General features: G+C 40.1%; 1 protein-coding gene and 1 long non-coding RNA gene across 5 annotated transcripts in view; one reads left to right on the top strand and one right to left on the bottom strand.

Annotated features, from left to right (window-relative positions):
* Positions 1 to 21,566, top strand: part of Slc12a6 (solute carrier family 12 member 6) — a 99,681-nt gene that overhangs the window by 70,181 nt on the left and 7,934 nt on the right. For all 4 annotated transcript variants that reach the window (XM_085834582.1, XM_085834581.1, XM_085834583.1 and 1 more), the window contains 16 exons: positions 141 to 272; positions 1,681 to 1,827; positions 3,263 to 3,317; positions 3,764 to 3,894; positions 5,186 to 5,427; positions 7,762 to 7,976; positions 9,903 to 10,061; positions 10,234 to 10,332; positions 10,583 to 10,640; positions 13,234 to 13,408; positions 13,653 to 13,771; positions 15,782 to 15,880; positions 17,989 to 18,108; positions 19,154 to 19,258; positions 19,586 to 19,754; positions 20,968 to 21,163. In XM_085834582.1, the coding sequence (XP_085690708.1) occupies positions 141 to 272; positions 1,681 to 1,827; positions 3,263 to 3,317; positions 3,764 to 3,894; positions 5,186 to 5,427; positions 7,762 to 7,976; positions 9,903 to 10,061; positions 10,234 to 10,332; positions 10,583 to 10,640; positions 13,234 to 13,408; positions 13,653 to 13,771; positions 15,782 to 15,880; positions 17,989 to 18,108; positions 19,154 to 19,258; positions 19,586 to 19,754; positions 20,968 to 21,163 (2,221 nt within the window). The remainder of the gene's footprint in view (positions 1 to 140; positions 273 to 1,680; positions 1,828 to 3,262; positions 3,318 to 3,763; positions 3,895 to 5,185; positions 5,428 to 7,761; positions 7,977 to 9,902; positions 10,062 to 10,233; positions 10,333 to 10,582; positions 10,641 to 13,233; positions 13,409 to 13,652; positions 13,772 to 15,781; positions 15,881 to 17,988; positions 18,109 to 19,153; positions 19,259 to 19,585; positions 19,755 to 20,967; positions 21,164 to 21,566) is intronic.
* On the bottom strand, positions 1,773 to 20,971 carry LOC147005846 (uncharacterized). Its single transcript, XR_015046503.1, has 4 exons — positions 20,615 to 20,971; positions 19,470 to 19,822; positions 12,105 to 12,199; positions 1,773 to 1,892 (listed from the first exon to the last, which is right to left on the bottom strand). It is a non-coding gene; the product is annotated as an uncharacterized LOC147005846 (long non-coding RNA).

Raw genomic sequence — 21,566 nt, 5'->3', positions numbered from 1 at the left:
AGGGAAAAATTGTCTCACAGAAGACTTTTCTTAAAATATTAATCTGCTAAAGATTTTATCATCTACTTTTCTGTTTCCTGGTAGAGAGTATTTTGTTGCTGAATTTCAGTATCCTTCATAAATTATTTCTGGCTTTGTAGGAAGAAATGGACACCAGACCAAAGGTGTCTTCTCTCCTCAACCGCATGGCCAACTATACAAATCTGACACAAGGAGCAAAGGAACATGAAGAGGCAGAGAACATCACTGAAGGGAAAAAGAAGCCTACCAAGGTGATGCCTCACAACACCCAGGATAAATAAAGACGGCCTGAATATAAGATGATGAAGACATACCCAGGGCATCCATCCATGTGAAGAAACAATGTATTAGATGCTTTATGTACCCAGACAATTCTGAGCATTGGCATCATGGCCCAGGCAGAATGCACAGTGTCCTGGCTTCATGTGGGAAGCTAGTCCCTATGCTCTTTAAACTGTTAAAGTATATAACATTTTTAGTGTCAGTTAATGCTTGACCAAAACTTAAGCAGAGTTAAAAACAGTGAGACTGACAAGAGTCTGCTGGAAGGAGTTGCTTATCTGGTAGGCTGGGCAGAGGAGGCCCTCTGACTTGGTAGATTTGAGCAGAAACCATTCAGGGTTAGCCATGTGACTGACCAGTAGCACATCAGTGAAGTGGATCCACCTGGCTGCTCAGTAGGCCTGGTGCAAGGGTTTTGGGGTTGGTTTTTTGTTTGTTTGTTTGTTTGGTCTTTGAGACTATACCTCAAATATAAGACAGGCTGGCCATGGATTTAGAATCCTCCTGCCTCAGCTCCCAGTGCTAGAATCATAGGCATGTACCATGATAATGATACCCAGCAATTGTTAGACTTTTTTTGTAATACTATTTTTCTTACAATAAAATTATGCCAATACACACAGGCCAGCTCTTTGCAAGGGGTCAGATGGCCTTCAAGTTTTTATTTTCCCCAGCCGTTTCATTTACCAACTATTATGAAAAATTTGAACCTAAATTCTCAACAGTTTCCACAAGTTATCGCTGTTTTTAAATGAAAAGAATTTTAGCAATAGAATAAAAATTTTTGAAGAATAGAAATTTTTAGATTTTCAAATGTTTCATTGTTTAGGTATAGTAAAAACGTGGAATGTTATCCAAATTATAAATGTATATAGATAATAGAAAAAAGATCTTAGAAGGTAATGGTTAAACTTCCTGATGACTCTACTTGGAGATTAATATGGTAAATCTGGGCTGGAGATGGCTCAGCGGTTAAGAGCACTGACTGTTCTTCCGAAGGTCCCGAGTTCAAATCCCAGCAACCACATGGTGGCTCACAACCATCAGTAACAAGATCTGGCGCCCTCTTCCAGAGTGTCTGAAGACAGCTATAGTGTACTTACATATAATAAATAAATCTTTTTGGGGGGGGGGGGTTCGAGACAGGGTTTCTCTGTGTAGCCTTGGCTGTCCTGTGTCCTGGAACTCACTTTGTAGATCAGGCTGGCCTCGAACTCAGAAATCTGCCTGCCTCTGCCTCTCGAGTGCTGGGATTGAAGGCGTGCGCCACCACGCCCGGCTAAATAAATCTTTAAAAAAAATAATAATAATATGGTAAGTCAAAGCATCTTTTATGGCTAACTATAATTTCCCATTGCCTTGCATTTTTATTTTCAGAGCCCCCAAATGGGTACTTTCATGGGTGTCTACCTCCCATGTCTACAGAACATCTTTGGAGTGATCCTCTTCCTGCGTCTTACCTGGGTAGTGGGAACAGCTGGAGTCCTTCAGGCCTTTGCAATTGTCCTCATCTGCTGCTGCTGTGTAAGTTGTGCACTGGCTCCTAGAGCTTTCATTTTGAGCTGCCATGAGTATATGCACTTGACCTCCTGGAGAAAAGCACAGAAAATATGTGAAAAGGCTTATGACCCCAACAGGAAAGAGAATTTTGATCTTAAAATCGAAAAGATTTTCACTAAGCACCCATTAGTCATTAATTACAATATATAGTATATGGTTTCCTAGATTTTTGGAAATACAAAACAAAATGCAGGCCTTAAAATAATTTAAAATATGGATAATTTGAGCATGAAAACACTGATGTTGTAATAGAAAACATTAGAAAATGAATACACGCCGGGCATGGTGGCGCACGCCTTTGATCCCAGCACTTGGGAGGCAGAGGCAGGTGGATTTCTGAGTTTGACGCCAGCCTGGTCTACAAAGTGAGTTCCAGGACAGCCAGGGCTATACAGAGAAACCCTGTCTTGAAAAACCAAAAAAGAAAGAAAAAAAGAAAATGAATACACTATTCCAAAATGTACTGAAAATAAAGTTGGTAGGGCCTGGATTGGGTTTGGCTTACTTTGAACTCTTTTTATCCCTTTCTTGAAAATCACTCAGTTTTCCCCAGGACTTATCTCTCACACTCAACCCATTCTGATTCTCCTTCATTTAAACTGCTCACTCTTCTGTTCTGTGTTCCATCCCTGCACTTTCTACTGTTCCAGTTGTCTTAGTGACCATTATATCCTCCCTCCCCACTGTACTAACTATGCAGATTAAGCAGACATAACCTGTATCATTAAGGATTTAGGGACACAGCCTTCCTCACTTCAGTTTCTCAAGCTTGAAACACTAGGTCATATTTGACTCCTTTGCCATTCACCAGGGCCAATCTGTTCTCTCTGAGCTGTTTCATATGCACCCTTTCCTCCTTGTTCCCACTGCTTTGTTGGTTTTGCCTCTCATTTGCACTAAAGTCACCTACTAGCTAATCACTGGACCTACAGCAACACTCTCTTTCAAGCCCTTTCTGTACTGTGTTACTAGATAATGTTTTAATTTTTCCCCAATGTTTCTTGCTGTATTATTTTATTTATTTATTTATTTATTTATTTGGTTTTTTGAGACAGGGTTTCTCTGTGTAGCTCTGGCTGTCCTGGAACTCACTTTGTAGACCAGGCTGGCCTCGAACTCAAAATCCGCCTGCCTCTGCCTCCCGAGTGCTGGGATTAAAGGTGTGTGCCACCACCGCCCGGCTTCTTACTGTATTCTTGACCTTGTAGCTAGTCTGTAGGTAGGTTCACCCTACCTTGCAATGTTAGCTCCCTAGCTGTTCCTTTCAAATATGTTATACAGCAACCCTTCCTAAAAGTAGGTAGAGTAAAATGTTTGCTAAGTGCTCTGACTTTCACACATGGGAAAGTAGTATAGAAATGTCAGCTCCACTCAGTAGTAAAATCCTTCTCTTCTACAGACAATGTTAACTGCCATCTCCATGAGCGCCATCGCCACTAACGGAGTGGTGCCAGGTCAGTGCCCAGCCTTGAAATTCAGAGTATCAGTGAGTAATCACTGTGGTTACGCTTTTCCAAAGAACATGAATGTGTTTATTCTGTTGTTCATAGGGTACTGTGACAGACACTTCCTACAAGCCAGAGAGACAAATGCTGTTTAGCTTAAGGTTTTGAAATTTCATTACTTTTAGACTATTTTTAGTGCTTGAATTTTAGCTACACTCTTTGCTTATAAAATGTTTTATTAAACTATCTTATTTCTGTAGGAAGGATTCCATTTTTTCCCCTAATAGTGACAGAATGTAGAGTATTGGACACACCATCTTCCCCAGCAAATCTACTTCTTTACGTTCAAGTTCCCAAAGTCTGAAACATCTTTTTGTGCACATTTTAAAATTATTTCTTATGACTTGTTTACAGTTCTCTTTGTGATGCTGTTCAAATTCTATTTTGTCTTGTAGCTGGGGGCTCATACTTCATGATTTCCCGGGCCCTGGGCCCAGAGTTTGGCGGGGCTGTGGGCCTCTGCTTTTATCTTGGCACCACATTTGCAGCAGCCATGTATATTCTTGGTGCCATTGAAATCTTTCTGGTAAGTGATGGAGTAACTGTGGACTACAATGTAGAAGCTCTGTGGGTTTATTTTGTCCTTAGATATCAAGGTTTCTGAGATCAGGCGAGTCGTGGCAACCAATCAGGTGATGACTGCCTGGGACTGTCTCCTTACCATGACGCTGAAGCAGAAAGGTTGAGGTGTCCTTCACCTGCCTGTCCTGTCCCCTCTGACTGATTGTCCCCAACTTTATCACCTCAACCAGGAAATTCCTATCTAAGTACAAAAGAGTTGTATATATGTCAATGGAAAAAAGTAAAATAAAGTTTATTTTTCTACATTGTATGTGTGTTTGTATGTGTGTGTTCTAGTGTGTTGAATCCATGTGTGTAGAGGCCAGCGATCAACCTATTTCCTCACCTGCTGTTCCTCAGGAGCCATCCAGTTTGTTTTATGAGATGGGGTCTTTCCCCGGAGCCTGGGGCTCAACACCTTTGGCTGCAGAGCTGTTCAGCTCCAAGGTTCCTCCTGCCCTCCCCTTCCCAGTGCTAAGATGAGAAGTACACACCACCATGCCCAGCTCTTAACATAAGTCCTGGGGATCAAACTCAGGTGCTCATTCTTGTGCAACAAATATTTCACTGGCTGAGTTGTATCCCATACCCCTCTTTTTGATAACTTTATACCAATGAGTTTTTAATTTCTCTACTCATCTTTTCTATAGCCTTTTGAATAAAATGATTCATTTTTCTTGTTCCCATTTGGAAAGGCAGTATTCAGAATAGCAAATAGAAAACAAAAATGATCTACAACATAACATTTTTATAGACATTCTAGAGCCAAATAAAAATGTGTTTAATTTGCAGCCAGGAATGGCACATAACCTTAATCCAGCACTTGGGAGATGGAGGCAGGTAGATCTCTTTGAGTTCCGGGCCAACTAGGGCTAGGTAATCAGACCCTGTCTAAGAGTAAATGATTACAAAGAAGAAAGGAGGGCTGGAGACAGGCCCAGTGCTTAAGAGCACTGGCTGCTCTTGCAGAGGACCAGGGTTCAATTTCTAGTGCCCACATAGCATCTCACAACTGTCTGTGACTCCAGGTACAAAAGATACAGCCCCTTCACAAAGCATGCATGCAGGTAAAACAACAGTACACATATAAGTAATAAGATCACTTTTAAAAAGAAGGATACAAATTAATGTTTTGGTGTTTGTTTGTTTGTTTGTTTAGCTGTCCTTCACAAAAGAAACAAACTATTATAGCCCTTCTCCTTGATTGTTTTGAAATGGCCGTACATCTCCTCTACTTCTCTTTCTTTTTCTGACAGGTATACATTGTCCCCCGAGCTGCCATCTTTCGGAGTGATGATGCACTCAAGGAGTCAGCAGCTATGCTGAACAACATGCGCGTCTATGGTACAGCCTTCTTGGTCCTCATGGTCTTGGTGGTATTCATTGGCGTACGCTATGTGAATAAGTTTGCCTCACTCTTTCTGGCCTGTGTAATTGTGTCGATCTTGGCTATCTATGCTGGTGCCATCAAGTCTTCCTTTGCTCCACCACATTTCCCGTACGTACCTATCTTTGACATAGTCAGTGATGGTATCTGCTAATGTGAACATTTCCACCAGAATGTCATGGGGTGATTTCCTATTGGACCAGTTTCCCAGAAGGAAGCTTCTTGACATACTGTCTTGTTGACCCTCTTCATCACTTCTGAAATGTAGACCTAGCAGCCATAGCCATCATTAAGGTACCTCTCTTTAGGTGTGCTCCCCCAACCCCCTAATAATAATTGTGTTTATGTGAACTATCCATGAAGAGCTTTGCAGTCATAGTCATTCCCAGCAACCAATGTTCAATTGCTTTTAAAATAAAAATCAATTCAAAAGAATTTTACAGTAGTGGTCTGGAGAGAGGACTCTGTAGTTAAAAGCAATAGCTGATCTTCAGAGGACCTGGGTTCAATTCCTAACACCCACATGATGGCTCACAACTGTCTATAACTCCAGTTCCAGGGGATCTGGTGCCCTCTTCAGGCCTCTACAGGCTTCAGGCATACAACTGACACACACAGACATACAGGTAGGCAAAAACACGCATACCCATAAACTAAATCTTTGTTTTTAGGAGTTACCTAAATTGTTTATTTTTTTCTTGGTACTGTAAGTGCTAAGAGTTATCAGTTATAAAAGGAAATGACTGTCTTATCACATGTATGTCCCCTAGACGTTCCATGCTATACATAATATGCAGTAATCAAGTGATGGATTTATGCAGTGTCTTCACTCACGAGACCTATTGTCTCGTGGATTTGTGACACACAGGCCAGTTGACACTGAGTTATTTGTAATCTTGTTACAGAAGTTGCCTTTGAAGTCACATGAATCAGCAGGGGATCAAATTTATTGATACTATGCTGATTTAAAATAGCTTACAGGGAAAACAAAAACAAAAACTGTTTCTTTCATCATGAAAAAGGCAGATCCAGTGAAGATGAATGACTTTCCCCAAGTCAGCTAATGGTAGGGCAAGAACGTGGGACTCTGTGATTTCCTGATTGCTGTTTGGTATTTCTTCTGTGTGATGTCAGTAATAAATCTCACTGTAAGTTTTCATTTTGCTTGCTTAGGGCCATAAAATAAAGATCTTTTTTAGAGTTATAAAAGTTTTAGATGCAACAGTTTAGCTGTATCTCAACTTGGAAAATTCCATTTTGCTTCAGGTTTCCCTTTGGGGCTTCATCAATTTTGTTTGGTTGGAAAAGAAATCCCAGTGCAAGCTATTTTGTTTTTTAAAATTCCAGAATAATATGTTTTAAAAAATCAAACCTTTGAGAAACCATGAAACAAAACTAGGTTTGTTAAGGGTTGTTGAGGCCAAGTGATAGATCGGTGGCTCATTGTGTATGTATGAAGCCGCTCTGAAGAATCTGAGCCATGGGTTTTGAGCTCAGAAGTATTTTACTATGACTCTTTTACTCCATTCTTGTTTATGTTTCTAGGTAGTGGAAAAAAATAAAGCTGCAGTCAATATTTGTATTATCCTTAAATTTCCTTTTTACCACTGGGTCTAGGTTTAAGGTCACAGTCAGTTTTCTCTTGGGCCATAGAGGGATATGCTTTTAAGTCTAGTCAGGCTGCCCTACAACAGCAGCCAGAAGACTTAGAAGAGCTAGCAGTCCCAGGAGGTTATGACAATAGAACATCTTCACATTTCATTTACTACCTTCTTTCTTTCCTTTCCTCCAACACCCCTCCCCCCACACCTCCTGTCTAGAAAGAAAACAAGCAAATGAAAATATGGGCATTTGGACATTTTTTTAAAAATAAGAGCAGAAGTTCCCTGGAATGTTATTGTTGTTGCTGGCAGTGGTAATGGTGTGGGAGTGGGGCGGTGACTGCCCATGTGTATGCCTGTGTGGAAACGACCTGGGTGCTAGAGATCTGAGCTCAGGATCTCATGCTTCCAGAACAAGAGCTCCAACCCCACTGGACCACCTCCCTAGCACCCTCCAGGATTCTTTTGAGCCTGAAAATGGATGAATAGCCAAATATTTTTTGGAAGATAATTAAACATAGTTTCTTTGTATAGTTCTTATGTTTGAATCATATTGCCTACATCTGTCATTTGTATGACCTTGATCTTGGGCAGAATACTGAATCACTGTTAATGCCTCCAGCTACATAAGACAAATACTAAAATATTGTGAGGGTTACCCTGACAGAAGATACACGTTACCTCAGTTTAAGGTGTTCATTCCTTTTACCATGGTGGTAAAATCCCTGCAAGATGACGTTTTTATCCTTTACTGACCAGCATTAAAAAGTCTTAAAGACTGAGTTTTCTCTGTTCTTTTTTCCCTTCTTGATCTTTCTCCTCTTCTCTGTTTGCTTTGATTTAGGGTTTGTATGCTGGGAAACCGCACCCTGTCATCAAGACACCTTGACGTTTGCTCTAAGACCAAGGAGATTGACAACATGACAGTACCATCAAAGTTATGGGGATTCTTCTGCAACTCGAGTCAGTTCTTTAATGCCACCTGTGATGAGTACTTTGTTCACAATAACGTCACCTCGATCCAAGGCATTCCAGGGTTGGCTAGTGGTATCATTACTGGTAAGTTAGAGAGTTTAACTAGACCCAGTTTGTTTTGTGTTGTTTCTTCTTTAAGGACAGTGGTGGGAAATAGGCGTTCCCATCTTAGGTTTTTCACCCTCCCCCTATTTTTTACTTTGTATTATAGTATTTAATTACTCATAACAATGAGTTTATTATATTTTATACATGCATGCACATTATGTTATTTTGATCATATTGACTCATACTCATTAATCTCTCATTAGTTTGCATACACACTAAATTTCATTATAACTGATTATACGTTCATGGATGGTATGCTTATAGCAGCACGGGCACCTTACAGTGGCTTCAAGACTGACGAAAATGACTCTCCCTCCCACACTGGCTGGGTATCAAGCCTCAGGAATGGGTGGGGTCTTGTGAGCGCCCCCTTCCTCCTCATGTGACATATTGATAGAGCCCATCTTGTGCAGGTAGTCAGATATGCTTTGAGTTCAAACATGCAAGAGCCACAACAAGAAGTCGTCATTCTACATGATTACCTCTCTTTTTCTGGATTTTCCATTCTTCCAGTCCATTTCCACATTGTTCCCTGAGCCTTGAAGGGAGTGATATAAATACCTTTATGACTCAGCATAAAATAGTCAATTCTTCTTACCACTGTGACCAGTTGTTAATGATCCTCCACAGTGAAAGAAAATATCTCTGACTAAAGCTGATAGCAGCACTAATACCTAAGCATAAGCATAGTTGTTTTGAAGGCAGTTTGACAGATACAGCATGTCCATTTAGCAAATATAGGCAGTGGCTTCCCCACTAAAGCCAATGACCTAGACCTTAATTAGTGATGGTTATGATTGCAGTGGTAAGGATTGAACCCAGGGAATATGTCTGACAAGCATCACATACTCTACCATTGAGCTACACCCCAGCCCACTGTCTAAGACTGTCCTATTAAATATGGCATGGATCCCTGTGTATTTACAGATGACTTTAAACTCAGAATCCTTAGGCCTCAGACTTCTGAGTACTGGCAGGATTATAGGCATGTACCACCATGCCCTGCATATATCTGTTTTTCTCTTGAAATTATATTAAAGAGCTTCCTTGCAAAGTGCAGCTGTTAAAATTTCCCCTTTTTTGAGAACAGAGATGGACAGATGACTTTGTAGCATAGGATAAGATAAAATATTTTGTGAATATTTTTATTTTGCAATATTCCTCAAGCTAACTTGAAACTCCTGGGCTTAAGCAGTCCTTCTGCCTCATGTTCCTGACAAGCTAGGACTGCAAGAATTTGCCTTTGTATCTAACTTAATGTACTCCTGAAAAATTGCCAGTGGTCTTCCTTCAGTGATAGCTAAAATAGAACTGTTTTAATGTCACCAAACACACCTATGTTTTCCTCAACAGCTAAATTTCTGAAATTCTTTTGTTGAGTGATGTCCACCTTAAATGTTTTGTCCACAACTTGCAGGTTCATACTAAGAGGTTAAAACTGCTTTGATACTAATTTTTTTTTCAAAAAGCTTACATTTGAGAACTAATTTAAAAATAGGCTCTATGGGACATGTGATTTTAGTCTGCTTAACTTTTACTAAGTTGTGTTAGAAAAGTTAATTACATTTATTATACTAAAATATTTTGTAAAATTATTTTAAAACAAATTAGAAATATCATTATGTTTCATCCTATAATACTTACATGTGTTCATGTTAAAGAAACAATGGTTCTTTAAAAACATTAAAGGGCTGAGGTAGAGAGAGGGCTACGGTACAGTACTTGCCTAGCAAGTAAATGGCTCCTGGGTCAGTCTCCAGTACAGTAATTATAATAGTAACAATAGGCGTCTCTGGTTGAATATTGTTTGGGTAAGAAATCATATAGTTGTATTACTTCCATATTGCTTTTATCCTTTTATTCTCTTTCTTCTTATCCACCCCACCCCTCAACCCTTTGCAGAAAATCTTTGGAGTAATTATTTACCAAAGGGTGAGATAATTGAAAAGCCATCAGCCAAGGCATCTGATGTCTTAGGCAACTTAAACCATGAATATGTTCTTGCTGATATTACCACCTCCTTCACGCTGCTGGTGGGGATCTTCTTTCCTTCTGTCACAGGTAAGTGGATAGGGCTGTTACTTGTTTTAGTTGGCCATCAGCCACAATGAGTAAGCTTTCTCAGGAGAGGGAATTATATTCTCAGTGTTCTGTTTACCCCTAGTCTTCAGTATCAGTATGAACATCAGAGTGCCCAGAAAGCTAAGAAGTTAACTTGGTGTTTGCCCTCTAGGTATCATGGCTGGGTCAAACAGATCTGGAGATCTGAAAGATGCCCAGAAGTCTATTCCTATTGGGACCATCCTTGCCATCCTGACCACATCCTTCGTGTGTATCCTTTTTGTGAACTTGGTTTGAGTCATGGTATGGGATCATGCAATAGAACTAGGATGATCAGTACTTTCATCTAATAATAATGCCATCTCTTAGTACCATTTAAGTTGCCAGATAGTTGGCCTGCTTCATAAGCATCGTTAAAGCATTTTATAGAAGTGATGAATCTAGCAACTCATTTGTTGATAGTGTAGTTATTACATAAAGCCAAAAGACAACAATCATTTCCTTGACTGTCAGCATAACAGATTTAAGCAATGTTGTCCTTTTTGGTGCATGTATTGAAGGAGTCGTTCTCAGAGACAAGTATGTACAACAACCATATGTCTGTCTTCTACAACATTTTGTCACTAGTGTCAACACGTATCAAGAAACCAGGTTACAACTAATAAAATAGAAAATGTATACATTGATCTAAAATGTATATGTATATATATATGAGCTTGTATAGCACATACAACACCCCTACGTTTGATTTTAGCAAAAAAAAAAAAAGTTTGAAAAGGGGATTAAAATATACGTGCATAATTTAGCCTATGATAATGTGATTTTTTTTTTTTTTTTTGCAATGTTTCTCAAGCTAACCTCAAATTTCTGGGATTAAAGACTCCTACTGCCTCAAGCAGTAAATATATACATAATAAGGACCAATGATATTTTGTAAGATACAACAAAGTAGCTCCTTCCTCCATAAAACCACATGAAGTTGTCAGAATACTAAATACTTCTTTGTACACCAAGAATTGCTAGAAAGCTGTCCAAAGGTAGAGCACGTTAAAGAAACTATGTCAAATCTCCAGCATCTGCTCTACAAGAGAGAGGCATCTACTTATTAACACGTGGGCATTCTGAGTGGTAATTGGAAACTAATGTTCTTCATGAAGGCTACTTAGTATTTACTACTTCTTTTCTCTCTCATACGTTTTGTGAGATATCTGTGGATCTCTCCCTGAAAGCCGCTAATTCTTACATTCTCCACTTCAGTCCCTTTCACTAAGGACTGTAAGTATCTTTCTACCCTAGCTGTTTCCCCTCATTTTCATCCATGATCCAAGTCATTTTTAAGCCCTGTGACTCTTATCTACTTCTCACTGTTCAGTGGTCCCATCAGTATGTACAAGGTGTATACCTAAATATAATGTAAGCAATATACAGCAAGCCAATAGCCAGCATCAAACTAAATGGGGAGAAACTTGAAGCAGTCCCACTAAAATCAGAGACAAGACAAGGCTGCCCACTCTCTCCCTGTCTATTCAATATAGTACTCGAAGTTCTAGCAAGAGCAATTAGACAACAAAAGGAGGTCAAAGGGAAACAAACTGGAAAGGAGGAAGATATCACTATTTGCAGATGATATGATAATATACATAAGCGACCCAAAAAAATCCACGAGAACTCCTACAGCAAATAAACAACTTCAGCAAAGTGGCTGGACACAAAATTAACTTGATCAAATCAAAATGTTTTAATATATTAATTTTTGCAATTATTCTTAGGAATCTGCCTCAAGGGAAAATATCTTACGTTTCATTGAATATGTGTTCATAATGATATTAATTACAGTATTTCAAATTATAGAATACTTGTAGGAGGGGGCTGCAGTTGGGATGTAAAGTGAATAAATTAATGAAGAATATCAATAGTAGAATAATGGATGATATAAAACTGTTTCAAGTAGATAGAAACATGCAAAGTATGCATAATGCTAACAAGAGAAGATTATGGACCTCTTGAGGCTAGAGAAACGGCTCAGTGCTTAAGAGCACTTACTGCTTTTTCAGAGGACCCAGGTTGAGTTGCCAGCACCTCCCTGGTAGCTCCCTGCAGTTTGGGGCATTCTGCATCCTCTTGTAGCCTCCAGGCATCTGGTACACAAGGAAAGAGTAATGAATGCTCTTAAGCAACTGTGGGCCAGTTTCTACCCCAAGGCAGATTAATTGCCATTACAGAGAAGTCTGTAAGTAAAGCTTGGCTTGTTTTTTAACTGTACAGTTTGTTTTGTTTTCTTAATATGTATTATTAATTTCCCCCTCCACAGTGGTGATAGGGCCTCAGAAATATGCTAAGTAAATGATGTATTATATATCCCTAGCCCAGAAACTTATTTTTGAGGCAGGGTCTTGCTGTGTATCCTGAGCTGGCCTTGAACTTGCTGTATAGACTATACTGGCCTTGAACTAAAAAATGTAGCCTTCCTATCCCCAAACTCATAATCCTCCTGCCTCAGCCTCCTGAAAGCTGAGGTGGCAGGTATGTGCCCTAATGCCTGCTATTATGAAAACCCTCTACCTTTACATTTTTCAGTATTCATGTTTGACTCAGTTTGAGACTGTAAAAACTTACAAGCGCCAGGTGTGGTGGTGCACGCCTTTGATCCCAGCACTCAGGAGGCAGAGGCAGGCAGATTTCTGAGTTCAAGGCCAGCCTGGTCTACAAAGTAAGTTCCAGGACAGCCAGAGCTATACAGAGAAACCCTGTCTTGAAAACCAAAAACACTATAGGTGGAACAACATTATGAACTAACCAGTACCCCGGAGCTCTTGACTCTAGCTGCATATGTATCAAAAGATGGCCTAGTCAGCCATCACTGAAAAGAGAGGCCCATTGGACTTGCAAACTTTATATGCCCCAGTACAGGGGAACACCAGGGCCAAAAAGTGGGAGTGGGTGGGTAGGGGAGTTGGGGGGAGGGTATGGGGGACTTTTGGGATAGCATTGGAAATGTAAATGAGGAAAATACCTAATAATAAAAAAAATTTTTTTAAAAAGAAAGAAAAAACAAAAACAAACAAACAAACAAAAAAACTTACAAGCAAGAAAATGTAACTGGGTGGATGTCTTCCTAACTTTTAATCTAGAATTGTTTTCAAGTCAAATTTCTCTACTCTTTCTTTCCCAGATTTGGGGATGCTGTAAAAGGGAATTTGGTTGTAGGCACCTTATCCTGGCCATCCCCATGGGTGATTGTTATTGGCTCCTTCTTTTCAACATGTGGGGCTGGACTGCAGAGCCTCACAGGTGCACCTCGGCTGCTGCAGGCTATTGCCAAGGATAACATCATACCTTTCCTTAGGGTGAGTGATGGGTTGCTGTGCCTGCTGCCTTTTTTCCCCTCAAGATTTTATGAAAAATGTTACCTTTTTCAGCTTTAGAATTGGGAGATCATAAATGTAGAGACAATGTAGAGTTTTAGTACAAGGCCCTCAAAATCCTTTGTATACATTTATATATGATTTCTCTGAAGTTACTTTTCAGATATCTGAAATGGGAACATTGTGTCAGAGCCCCCATGCCTGATGTTTTTTCTCATGTGCACAGGTTTTTGGTCACAGCAAAGCTAATGGGGAACCTACCTGGGCCTTACTTCTAACTGCTGCCATAGCAGAGCTGGGAATTCTCATCGCCTCCCTGGATCTCGTGGCCCCAATTCTTTCCATGTAAGAGCCACTTTATTCTCAACTATGGTTGTTTAATGATAAATAACATGATTTCTATCAAGTCATCTAAAAGTAGTGATGATGACAGAGTTAACCAAACATAGGCTTCACTTTACTTAAAAGGATATTCCTGAGATGGGGCTGAATGTGACTCAATGGTTAATAGCATGTATGGGTCTTCCAGAGGAGCTAAGTTCAGTTCTTAGCACCCATGTCAGGAGGCTCACAACCACATATAAGTCTAGTTCATAGAGAACTGACAGCTGACCTCTGTGAGCACTCATGTGAACACACAATTAAAATAAATCTTTAAAAGAATATTCCTGAGAACTTCTATAAATGACTGTGATTTTATAGAGGAAGAGGTCCTACATACAAGTAACTTGTATAACTTTAAAAGTTATTCGAATCCCTACCTTCTTTTCCTTCTGTTTTTCCCCTTCTTTTTATTTTTTTTCCATAATGCTTGCATTTAAACCCAGGGCCTTGTATGCACTAGGCATGTTCTCTACTGCTGAGCTACATTCTCTAGCCCCTGCCTTTATTTTATGAGTCATTAGCAGTTGATTTCACTGTTGGCATCTACTCGTTTACCTGTGCATTACTAATGATTTATTGTCTACCTGACACTGGGAATATGAAGATGTCTCAAGACACTGATAATAGGTGAGGAATCCATGAGTCCCCATATAGTACAATGAGTGAAGAGTGGTAAAGGTAACTGCTGGGTGCCATGAAAGCACGGCACATAGAGAGGAAGTTTCTGTAGCCAGTGGCATATGTCTTGAAGATAACTAGTTATTTGTTACGCAGAGAAGGAGGCTGTGTCTTACTCTGTAGTTCCCGGGGATTCAGTGCCCTTTTCTGGCCTCTGCAGTCAGCCTTACATATAAAAGTAAATCAATCTTCACTCAGTATGGTGGTACATACCTTTTCATTTCAGCCCCGGAGGCAGAGGCAGACAGATCTATGAGCTTGAAGCCAGCTTGGTATATATATCTAGACAGTTCTAGGACAGCCAAAGTTACATAAATGAGACTCTGTCTCAAAAGAAAAAACCTATGTGTGTGGGGGGAGGGACTAGAAGAGGATAGTATTAAACTGGAAGTTGAAAAAAAAAAAAAAAGTAGTGCAAGCCTGAACTAAGGTGAGGGCACTAAACAAGAAAATAAAGAAGTTTTGGAAGTTTGAAATAAGCAGAACTATAGTTCTTGATAGGTAAATGTAGGGGAAGAATGAATAAGGAAGTAGAAATATGGATTAAGTCCTGATAATCTGGGAAAAGAATGATTGTGCTGGGCCCAAGAGATGGCTCAGTGAGTAAGAGCACTTTCTGCTCTTCCAGAGGTCCTGGGTTCAATTCCCAGCAGCCACATGGCTGCTTACAATTTTCTGTAATTCCAGTCCAAGGGGATCCAACACCCTCTTCCACCCCCACAGCTCTGAGCACACACATGACACACAGATAAACATGCAGGAAAACACATACACATTTTTTGGTGTTTGAGACAGGTTTCTCTGTGTAGCCCTACTGTCCTGGAACTCACTCTGTAGACCAGGCTGGCCTCGAACTCAGAAATCCACCTGCCTCTGCCTCCCAAGTGCTGGGATTAAAGACATGTGCCACCGCTGCCCAGCCCACAAAAAAAAAAAAAAAATGGTGTCATCAGCCAAGAAGAACATTCATTGGGAGGTAAACAGATTTGGGAGAAAAGGCTTTTAACGTTCTTTAAATGGTTGGTGCTGTTTAAATAGGGTTTAGTAGTGCAGAGGCCTCCAGTTATCATTTTATTTATTTATTTATTTTTTTTGGTTTTTCGAGACAGGGTTTCTCTGTGTAGCCCTGGCTGTCCTGGCACTCACTTTGTAGACCAGGCTGGCCTCGAACTCAGAAATCCGCCTGCCTCTGCCTCCCGAGTGCTGGGATTAAAGGCGTGCGCCAATTTAGTAGTTCAGAGGCCTCCAGTTATCATTTTATAATAATTCCACTTACTGTTTTTATTCCTCCAGGTTTTTTCTCATGTGTTACCTCTTTGTGAACTTGGCTTGTGCCTTGCAAACATTGCTGCGAACCCCCAACTGGAGGCCTCGATTCCGCTATTATCACTGGTAAGTCTTCATCTTCCTCCTCATCTTTCTAGAAATCTAGGATAGATACTTTTTTTTTTTTTTTTTTTTTTTTTTGGTTTTTCGAGACAGGGTTTCTCTGTGTAGCCCTGGCTGTCCTGGCACTCACTTTGTAGACCAGGCTGGCCTCGAACTCAGAAATCCGCCTGCCTCTGCCTCCCGAGTGCTGGGATTAAAGGCGTGCGCCACCACGCCCGGCACATTTTTTTTTTTAATTGGCCAGCCAGGCCATACTATTTTGATGTTCAATTGTTGCTGGCATTCCTTCTTTCCTACTCTTTCCTAACTGTTATGCATCACTTTATAATAACATGACAGTTGCAGAAACAGTGCTTCTAAGGCTCATGTCCACCTTCCCCTTGCACAGCTGCCTTTCTGTTCTCTCTTAGCTGAGCACTGGCTTGCATCATCTCATCAGTTTTCATCCTCACTGTTATCAGAACTTCACTCAGTAACTAAGGGCGAGCTGTGAAGTTAGGTAACTGACGACTTAATTCACCTTCACTACTTCCTTGTCCAGTAATCTGCTTGAAAGCATATAGACTCCTGAAATCTTATTTTACTAATTCATAACAGGGAGTAATACTGCTAACATGCACATTAATACAGTGCTCTTACATAGTAAAGCTCTCAGTGAAAAGCTGTGGTGCTGTGGTATAGTTTTCCCAGTCCTGAAGGAGCCATCTATGCCTTTTTGTTTCTTTCTTTTTAGAGGAGGGGAGGATAGATTGTTCTAGGTTTTGGCTGGTTGGATTTTGGATTTTGGTGTTTTTATTTGTTTGGTTTTTGGGTTTTGTTTTGTTTTGAGACAGGGTCTCTGTGTTGCCCTAGCTATCCTGGAACTCACTTTGTACATCAGGCTGGCCTTGAACTCAGAGATCCACCTGCCTCTGCCCCTCAAGTGCTGGGATTAATTAAAGGCATGTACCACCACTGTCCAGCTGTCATCTGTCTCATCGTTTTCCTGTGATCATATGATCATGTAGATTTTTATGTTTGTATATGTGTACCTTACTCCCTCTGGCTTCACTTACTAATAATGGCCAATGATGGGACACTTATGTGGCAAAAATATATACATACAACTGGTTTTAACACCTCTCATCCTCCCTCTAGCTTTAACATTAGCTAAAAGTTTGTGGTGAGCATTTTTAGTGTTATATTTTCGTCTCCAAAGTAATAGTTCTTCTATTTACAAGTAAACATTCGTCATAGAGCTAGAAAGGCAATACTGCAAACAAAGGGGCTTCAGTAATACTTTATCCATCTGCTGTTAAAAGCCAGTAGCTTTTCATCACTAGATTCTACAGTTAAGGGATATTACATACTCATAAAAATGTTAGGAATACTTACAAGAAAAATATTTAATACCACATTTAAGATTCCTGATGGTATTCAATCTTCTTTTCCACATAAGTACTAACTGTCCTTGAGGCAGAGAGCACCGTAGCACCCTCTTCATAGTTCATGATTGCCTGGAAACAGGAAGGCCTAGGCTTTACCCCACATGGGCTGGCGTGAAGGCTCAGTAATAGTTGGCCTGCCTACATGAACAAGGCATTGAGTTTGAGCCACAGCACTAGGAAGAAAAACAGTAAGAGTCCTTGCTACAGCAAACATATGAGGAATTTTTTAATAACAAATTTCATTTATAATTAACACAAGTTGTGTCTGTAATTAACTGGAAATTAGTATGTAATAACATTAACACTTATATATCAAATATATTATAGTATATATTAGCATATATTATATGTATATTATATTAATATGATCTATAAATGCATCATTGATTATATAATTTATGATATAATTTTAATATAGTAATTTTTGTTATATTAATCATATTTTATATAATTGTGCCTTGTATGTTATATTAGTGAAATATAAACATATAATATATAACATACATTGATATCTATTATATCTTATATTAATTTATTTATATATATATATATATATATATAAATATATATGTATATATATTTTAAAAAATCCCCACAGTAGTCTAGGAAGCACTCCTCAAACTGGTGTCGGTCGTTGCTTCTTCAGACACTTCTTGATTTATATTTTTGATTTTCATTTTCCAGGGCCCTCTCTTTCATGGGAATGAGTATCTGTCTAGCTCTGATGTTCATTTCTTCTTGGTATTATGCCATTGTAGCTATGGTAATAGCTGGCATGATCTACAAGTACATTGAGTACCAAGGGTGAGTTTGAATTTTACCTCATTACTGCTGAAAGGGGCAATCAGGAATGGCTAGTTTGGGGCTAGAGAGATGGCTCAGCGGTAGGAGCACTGACTGCTCTTCCAGCGGTCCTGAGTTCAATTTCCAGCAACCACTTGGTGGCTTGAAATCATGTGTAATGGGGTCTGATGCCCTCTCCTGGTGTATCTGAGGACAGTGACAGTGGACTCACACACATAAAATAAATAAAATCTTAAAAAAAAAAAAAAAAAAAGAATGGCTGGTTTGGCCATGCATGGTGTCACAGTAGACAGGAGGCTGAAGCAGGAAGATTGCAAGTACAAGGCTGGGCTCCATATCAAGATTCTCCCACACCAAAAAGGAAAAAAAAAAAAAAATGCTGGGCTGGAGATATGATAGCCCAGTGTGGTTAGTAGCACTCGCTGTCCCTCCACAGGACCATAGTTTGGCTCCCAGAACTCATCTGGCAGCTCTCAACCCATATGTAACCCCAGCCCGAGAGGATCTGGCACCTGTTTTGATCTCTAGAGACACATGAACATCCATGAGCATATCCACACATATACATAAATAACGTTCTAAAAGTATAACCCAAATATAAACAGCTTAGCTGTCTCAAGCAGAGGATCATCTGAAATACAATTAACCCTGAAATAACCAAAACCTCCAGCAGCCTCCAAAACTGGGAATGAATCATCTTCTGACTCAGATTGCTTTGGATTTACTTCCATTATTTTGAAAATCACAATTACAAGTCATTTCCTAATCTGAATTGCTGTTCCAAATAGTTGCTTTCGAATAGATCCACACAGGGTTAAGTGAGTAACCCTGGCAGCCTGTATTGTGAACCCATCTGTAGGGTCGTCCATCCCACAGTGTGTTCCTCATGCTAGTGGGGGACAACAGATAACCACAAGCCTGAGTTTTAATCTCCTACCTTGTACATACTTTACTGCTAGATTTAGAGAATCCTGGGTTCTATTTTTTGAACTTGTACTCACTATAATGTAAACTGACTATCCCTCTTTTTTCTTTTTCTCCCAAGGGCTGAGAAAGAATGGGGGGATGGTATCCGTGGGCTGTCGCTCAGTGCAGCCCGCTTCGCTTTGCTCCGTCTAGAGGAAGGACCTCCTCACACTAAAAACTGGAGGTAAAGCAGTCACAAAGCAGAGCCCATAGTTAAAACACAGCTGTACTCTGCTGATCACCAGATAAAGAAATGATGTGGCTCAAGGAACTGTTGAGCTATCTCCTAACCTTACTGCCTTACTCTTATATATCTATTGTTGTTGTTCTGTGAATATTGGTCAGTTTTAGCTAATACTGAGAACATTCAAAATACCCAAGAACCCTCATCTTACCATTCCACTGATTCCATTCTTCTGTCAAAGTTGAATGCTTTGTGGCCCTCCAGAGGTAAAGGATGGAGATGCCATATGTTTCCCACACCCACGCCTTCTTGCTCACATCTTCCCAGGCCTCAGCTGCTCGTCCTGCTGAAGCTGGATGAAGATTTACACGTCAAGCACCCTCGCCTCCTCACCTTTGCCTCCCAGCTCAAGGCAGGAAAGGGACTCACGATTGTGGGCTCTGTCATCGTGGGGAACTTCCTGGAGAACTATGGTGATGCGCTCGCGGCAGAGCAGGTGAAGAGCACTGTCTCTGTGTCTGTGCTTCTCAAGCATTTGTGCCCTCCAGGCTTCAAAGGCCAGCACTGCTGTCAGGAAGAGGGTAGTCATTCTCTCCCAGATGGTAAACCATTTATGTTATCATAAAAGAGGAGTTGGAAAATCCTTTTATTCCTACTAACTTCAAAAATGCTCTTCTGAGCCAGGCATGTAGTGCCTGCCTTTAATCCCAGCACTTGGAAGATAAGTGGTGGATCTCTGTGAGTTCAAGGCCAACCTGGTCTACAGAGTGAGTTCCAGGACAGCCAGGGTTACACAGAGAAACCCTCATTCATACAAAAGCTTTTCTGTATGTACTCACAAGACACACAAAACAAAAGTTTTTCTGTATGTACCCTTGACAACAGATTTCCTAGGAAATCATAGAGGACAATAAAGCATTTGAATGGTATAATAGATGTAAAAAATCAGAAACATTAACCCAGGTGACAAAAATTAATTTTTTAAAAAATCATATGGTTACAAATGAAGAGCCTTACCCTAGATAACCACTGACTTAATTTGTGTCTTTGGAAAAATCATATCCATTTTGTGCATCATTATTACCTTTCCAACAAAGGAGTAAGGTAAAAAGAAGTGGGCATATGATATTAGCTCTAAGTTAGCTTGACTAAATGCAGCACTAATAATTTAAATGCAGGTGTCCTTACCATTCAAATATCACAATAAATATAAGAAGAGAGGAGGCAGGGGAGGAAACCTTATCTGAGGAAATTCTGAAGTGAAACTTCCAGGATCATCAGATTAAGTTTCTTGAAAAAATAAGTCAGGACATGCCTGGGATGACAAGAGTATGTTGTTTCCACTAGTAAACTTACCCTGCCAATCAAACCATGTCTGCTGTTCACTTTTTGGACATCGCTGTGCTCAGTGCTTGACCTGAAAGGGAAGCACGCAGAATAGAGGAAAAGGGAGAGGAGCTACATGTGGACAGCCAGCTACAGATATAAGTACAGATGCCACAGACAAAGTAAAAACAAACCAAACACAGATGACACTTCACTGAACACATTTAACTTCTTGAAGTTTTCTGTTGAGATAGTCTTATGTAGAATTTGGGGAGAGATGGAAATACAGAAGCCAGAGGGAATGATGGGGTTAAAAGTGCAGGGTAAAGCAGTTGAAGTTTTGTGGTTTGTTTGTTTTTTTTTTTTTTTTTTTTCCCCCTCAGACCATTAAGCACCTAATGGAGGCAGAAAAGGTAAAAGGATTCTGCCAATTGGTGGTGGCTGCCAAGCTGAAAGAGGGCATTTCACACCTCATCCAGTCCTGTGGCCTTGGAGGCATGAAACACAACACAGTGGTGATGGGCTGGCCCAATGGCTGGCGTCAGAGTGAAGATGCTCGCGCTTGGAAGACTTTCATTGGTACAGAGTCTTGTATTAACCTGAGGGCCCAGATGGGGGACTAGATTAAATCTCTGTCACCCTAACCCTGTCCTAAAGTAGAGACCATGCCATGAAACATAGACAGCCACCTAAAAACTAGTAACCTGATGTTAACCTGCCTTCTTCATCTTTACATTTATGTCCACAAAGTATTTAGCTATGTCAAGTCTTAAATTGTCATATTCCATTCTGATGACCCCACAGGAACTAGAAAGATTCTTTCGTCAGACTCTGACAAATTCATGCATTAAATATATAGTATAAAGTATCCCTAGTTACCTAAATCACGGTTCCCCATTCAATTAGTAGCTCCCCAGACTTCAGATAGTGATCTCTGCTCCTTAAGTGTACTGTATTATGTCAATAGGACGCATTATTCAAA

Source organism: Mus caroli, unplaced genomic scaffold, assembly GCF_978045245.1.
Source record: "Mus caroli unplaced genomic scaffold, Mus_caroli_1 scaffold_2, whole genome shotgun sequence".
In the NCBI taxonomy this organism is placed as follows: Eukaryota; Metazoa; Chordata; class Mammalia; order Rodentia; family Muridae; genus Mus; species Mus caroli.
Note: the sequence above shows the minus strand (reverse complement) of the source record. Positions and strands in the feature narration are given on the sequence as shown.